The sequence below is a fragment of the Notothenia rossii genome (assembly GCF_949606895.1).
Source record: "Notothenia rossii genome assembly, chromosome: 8".
In the NCBI taxonomy this organism is placed as follows: Eukaryota; Metazoa; Chordata; class Actinopteri; order Perciformes; family Nototheniidae; genus Notothenia; species Notothenia rossii.
Genome location: NC_136906.1, coordinates 81,517,120 through 81,522,466, shown reverse-complemented (window position 1 = coordinate 81,522,466; position 5,347 = coordinate 81,517,120). Strand labels below are relative to the sequence as shown.

General features: G+C 37.5%; 1 protein-coding gene across 2 annotated transcripts in view; it reads left to right on the top strand.

The window, feature by feature from the left end:
- The first annotated feature begins 1,035 nt into the window (after positions 1–1,035).
- The window catches only part of senp6a (SUMO specific peptidase 6a), a 47,334-nt gene continuing 43,022 nt past the window's right edge, over positions 1,036–5,347 (top strand). For both annotated transcript variants that reach the window (XM_079646688.1, XM_079646687.1), the window contains exon 1: positions 1,036–1,195. In XM_079646688.1, coding sequence (XP_079502814.1) covers positions 1,165–1,195 — 31 coding nt within the window. In that variant the 5' untranslated portion in view covers positions 1,036–1,164. The remainder of the gene's footprint in view (positions 1,196–5,347) is intronic.

Here is a 5,347-nt window from a genome sequence, read left to right as displayed (position 1 = left end):
CTTGTACTTGAGTAAAAGTAGAAGTACTCAGATCTTGTACTTGAGTAAAAGTAGAAGTACCAGAGTGTAGGAATGCTCTGTTACAGTAAAAGTCCTGCATTCAAAATGTTCCTCAAGTGAAAGTAGAAAAGTATTATCATCAAAATATAGTGAAAGACAGTAAAAGTAGTCATTGTGCAGATTGGTCCATTTCAGAATAATAGATATGATACGTTTTATAATGATTGATCATGAAAGTGTTCTCAAAGCTGGTAAAGGTGCAGCTAGTTTGAATGACTTTGTATACTGCAGGGTAGCTGGTGGATTTACTCCAGGTGGAACTAAAGTCTGATTTAACACTTGATTATATTTCACATCATTCATCCACATCTGTGAAGTAACTAAAGTTATTAAATACATGTAGTGGAGAAAAGTACAGATTAGCATCTATTATCTCTTGTAATATTTAAGACATGGTTAATGTGCTTTTTGTACTTTATTTATATTGTACATACTCTCCAGCGTGTTTGAGTATGTATTTATTGAATATACTAACATGTATGCATCTTAAAATCAGCATTAATTTCTGTCAAAATATAAAGTTGGCAGACTCCAGGCTCCTTCAGTAAGCTACTACCCTGATCAAAACAATGGACTTCCGGAAATAACCTTCAAAATAAAACCATGGTGACGCTAGTTCTACATATAGTAATTAACAGGGGTGTAAAGTAACTAAGTACATTTACCAAAGTACTGTATTTAACTACAATTTTAGGGTACTTGTACTTTACTTGAGTACTTCCATTTGATGCTACTTTGCACTTCTTCTGACTCTTACTACATATTTATTCTTATTTTATTTGTATTCTTATTATCCCATGTGTATAGTCTCATGTGTAGGCCTACTATCTGTGTTTCTGTATTATCCTGTTGCTGCAATGACACCCCATCAATCAATGAAGGACCATCTTATCTTGTCTTATCGAGAATGCTTGTGTGAAATACACTTGACACTTTGAGCTTTTATTTTGAAGGCTCAGTTGTCAGACCTCCGGTAGTTTGGCCGTTGTTGCGGTGCCTTTCTAGCCGAGGATCGGAGCTCCAGTCCCGGCAGCTTCATAGAGCCGACCCGCTGCCCCGGGTCTCCGATGAGAGCAACTATATCATCTGAGGAATGGATTAAACATGGCCCACAACCGCAGCTTTCTCTTTGAAGGTACTCCATGACACCCAGTCGTGACACTCCGATCGACCATCTGACATTTCTTACCCGCGCACAGAGCTCCGAATTCGGCTTGCAGGAGGTAGATTTTAGGGTAGAAATTATGGAGTTCAGTGGGAGCTAATTGGCTAACGTTAGCTTCATAGTGTGTAGCTCAGTGGGAGCTAAGTGGCTAACGTTAGCTTCATAGTGCATGTAGCTCAGTGGGAGCTAAGTGGCTAACGTTAGCTTCATAGTGCATGTAGCTCAGTGGGAGCTAAGTGGCTAACGTTAGCTTCATAGTGTATGTAGCTCAGTGGGAGCTAAGTGGCTAACGTTAGCTTCATAGTGCATGTAGCTCAGTGGGATCTAAGTGGCTAACGTTAGCTTCATAGTGTACGGAGCCCAATGGGAGCTAAGCAGCTAACGTTAGCTTCATAGTGTACGGAGCCCAATGGGAGCTAAGCAGCTAACGTTAGCTTCATAGTGTACGGAGCTCAGTGGGAGCTAAATGGCTACCGTTAGCTTTATAAGGCTTTTTTTAAAACATCATCTGCTAGCCGGGGTGTTATTAGCACTTACAGGCCGGTGACAGTGCCACATATTCGGGCCTTAGATGGGGAAGATTGTACATGGATGGGGGGTTTTTGTTCCGGCTCGGTTCGGTTGATTTTAAACTAAATATTTGGTCATGAAAGGTTCAAGTTAGCACCGTTAGCTAAGCTTCAATATGATGGTTAACAGACAGCGGAGACAGACAGGCCTTCCTGCCTTTTGCTTCACTATTAGACATCACATTAACAACACATAAACACTTAAATAAAAGATAATAAAAGAGTAAGTGACACCCACTACAACATTTTCAAACTAGCATGCTAACTTCATAGCTTCAAGAATTAGCTCGCTGGCATTAATAGTCATTGTAAACACTACAGAAATGTGTCATGCTGTTTCTGGCATTTTTTTTTAACCTAATTGTAACAAAACATTAATATATTGATAAGAATCAGCAGTTAACCAGTGTATCCTTAAAAGCATAGGCAAGAAAATAAAGACATTATCATTAAAACATGTGAGTTTAAAGATGTAACAGCAATTATACAGAAATCTTGAAGATCACAATGAACTTTTATAATCTTATTTCAGTTGTCCCTCCTCCAGCCTTTCACTTTGATTAGGTGTAATATGTATTAGTTAATAAGGTAGAAGTACAGAAAACACTGTGTCCTATGTCTGTCCTTTATTCATCACTACAAATATGTTTCTTTCAAAAACTCCATGAAGCTCCCCCAGATATTTCCACTTGTGTAATGTATAATCGTTTTTCCAAAGTAATACATGTTGATCAACCCTTTTTATATCTTGTCACATTTTCCCGTCCTTCAGCTATTGCTTTCTTATCTTCAGAAACAGGTGCATGATCACTCATCTTAGTTCATAAATACTGGGATAAATGATTCCCCGAATGCCCAACTCCAGTTGTCTTTATCTGGTAAACCATTGGTAAGAAACTCCTTTAGTTCACATTTGAAGTTTAAAGCTACGCATTACAAAAAACGAATACTTGAGGATATTAAAAACATGTTATTGACAGGCTCACCGGCCAATAGACATACAGAAAGCTTTATGCATAATTAATCTGTTTTTAAAGATTGACGTCTTCAGTTTAAAGAAACAAACGGACTTGGACCTCAGACAGGAAGTCAGGAAGGACTAAGATAAACACATTGTTGGTTTTAGACTTGGATTCTTCTACCTTGGAACCTGTTAGAGAATCAGGGTTTTGTCTTGCTTTGTTAGCGTAGGTCATATATATTCCTCAAATAGAAAGCAGTAGTGTGTTAGTTTCACCTCTAAGCCAAGTCACACTAAGTACAATGTCTAAAAATAGAGTCATTCATCTCATTTCGTGTTTTACCGTCTCGTATAAGAGATATTTATTGCACTAATATTATTGACAAACGGTGGCAGCGTCTAATTTCTCAAATGATCGGCTGACAAATGTAGGGATTGGACAAGGCGTTAGCGTTCATGGTTTCTGAGTGTTTAAGTGGAACATGTATTATTATGAATTATTAATACCCTGAGCAAGGAGGTTGGTTAGTTGGTAAGTATCTTCTGTTTGTCTGCAGGTACTTAGGGGAAGGATAAAGCAGAATTGAGTGGATCCTTTGTGGACACACTCAGTATTTTACATTTACTGAATCAACCTTGGAGTAAGTCTCTTAACATTGCCTTCTAACTTTCACTTACTCAGATTAAACGTCTTTATTTGAAAGCAACAGTGGAAAGATGTTAACTTTTCACTGTAAGTGTCTTCACCTCTTCGTAGGGATGTCCCGATCACCTTTTTTTGCTCCCGATCCGATTCCGATCATTTGATTTTGACAATTTGCCGATACCGATTTTTCCCGATCCGATCTTTATGCAATGCATTAAGAGAAAAAAAAGCATTCAAGTTGTCCCTTAAGGTTATGTTTTTATTTAAATTGGATATTCTATCCAACATGGATATAGCTTCTTTCTTTCACAGCAGCATTGGATCAGTTCAGTTGTGCAGCATTGGATCAAAATAAAGCTTATCAGTACTCGTTAGCTTACTGCTACAATTAGACACTGCACCCACTCTGTTGCCAGATTTGAGAGAAATAAGCAGGTCTATGAAAACAAGCCCCAAAGAAGCAACACATACATGATGTTCTGTCATTTGAAACTAAAACTAAGGCCTCAGGATGACTTTAAGACTTGAACATGGTCATTTTTGTTTTGTAACATTGAATACAAAATAATTAAAAAAAGTATTTAAAAAAAAAAAAGAAAAAAAATCCCGATTCCAGATTTTTTTCTCCCGATTCCGATCTTTTGAAAATCACGTGATCGGCTCCGATCCCGTGATTGGATCGGGACATCTCTACCTCTTCGCCAAATAAGCAGCGTTAAAATATCTAAAATAAGAGGAAATGACCTCATGTTGCAAATGCAGCTTTGGGGAAACAAGCCCTAGGATTGCCTTTTTAGAAATGAAGTGTTATTCTGTTCATTTGAAGCATGCTTTATACGGGTTAGACTTCCTCTGAGTGCAGCTCGTTTGGATTTGTCCCAGGTGAGAGTCAAAGTCCTCTCACCTCAGTCTGTTTGGATAAATGGTGTCCGTCTCTATCGTGGATTTGTGCCGCAGGAAATCCAGGGTTGGACTAACGCAGAGCAGGAATCCAAATGTCCGCTCACTAACATTATCAGGACAGTGTTTGTGATTTATGGAATAATACATCGAACAGACATCTGGTTGTCTCTGTGTTTGAGCTGGAACAGATTACAACAGGCTTCATTTGCTCTGGAGTCAAGTCATCTAATATTTGATTTTCGAGGAAATCGGGCTGATAAGAATTCTGTTAGTGTGACAAAAGGCCTGTACTTTGTTTACGGTAGAGCTTTCCTAAAAATGGGAGATTGATTGACTAAATGTGGGTTATGTTTCCTTAGATTAAAGGTGGAGACTTCCGTATTCATATCCTTGCTTTGTGTGTTTTTCTATTTTGGCAGTTGTTTTTGATATTGGCGTCACATAGTTCATCTTATCTGGAGAACAAATAGGAAGTCAAGGCCTCAAAAACATCCAGAAGATGTTAAAGGGGCCATTCTGTGTATCAGAGAAGGGCTGCTCAATTAATCGTACTTTAATCGCAATTATGATTATGGCTTGCAACGAAAACAACTTAATTGAAATAAAACGATTATTATTTTGTTATTATTATTACTTTAAAAAAAATTTTATTTGCATTACTTTAATTTTTTTTTTTTTTTTTTCAGTTGAATTATACTTAAAGTTCAGGGTAATCAACTGTTCAAAACATACTGTTCACATTTTTTTTCTCCAATAAATTGATATTTTCGAAGTAAATGGATTATCGTTTTTAATAATCGTGATATCAATTATTGACCCATAATCGATGTTCAGGTGTATATCAGTATGTAGTGTCTCTACTTTAAAGAGTCCTCTCCTGCTGATGTTCAGGTGTATATCAGTATGTAGTGTCTCTACTTTAAAGAGTCCTCTCCTGCTGATGTTCAGGTGTATATCAGTATGTAGTGTCTCTACTTTAAAGAGTCCTCTCCTGCTGATGTTCAGGTGTATATCAGTATGTAGTATCTCTACTTTAAAGAGTC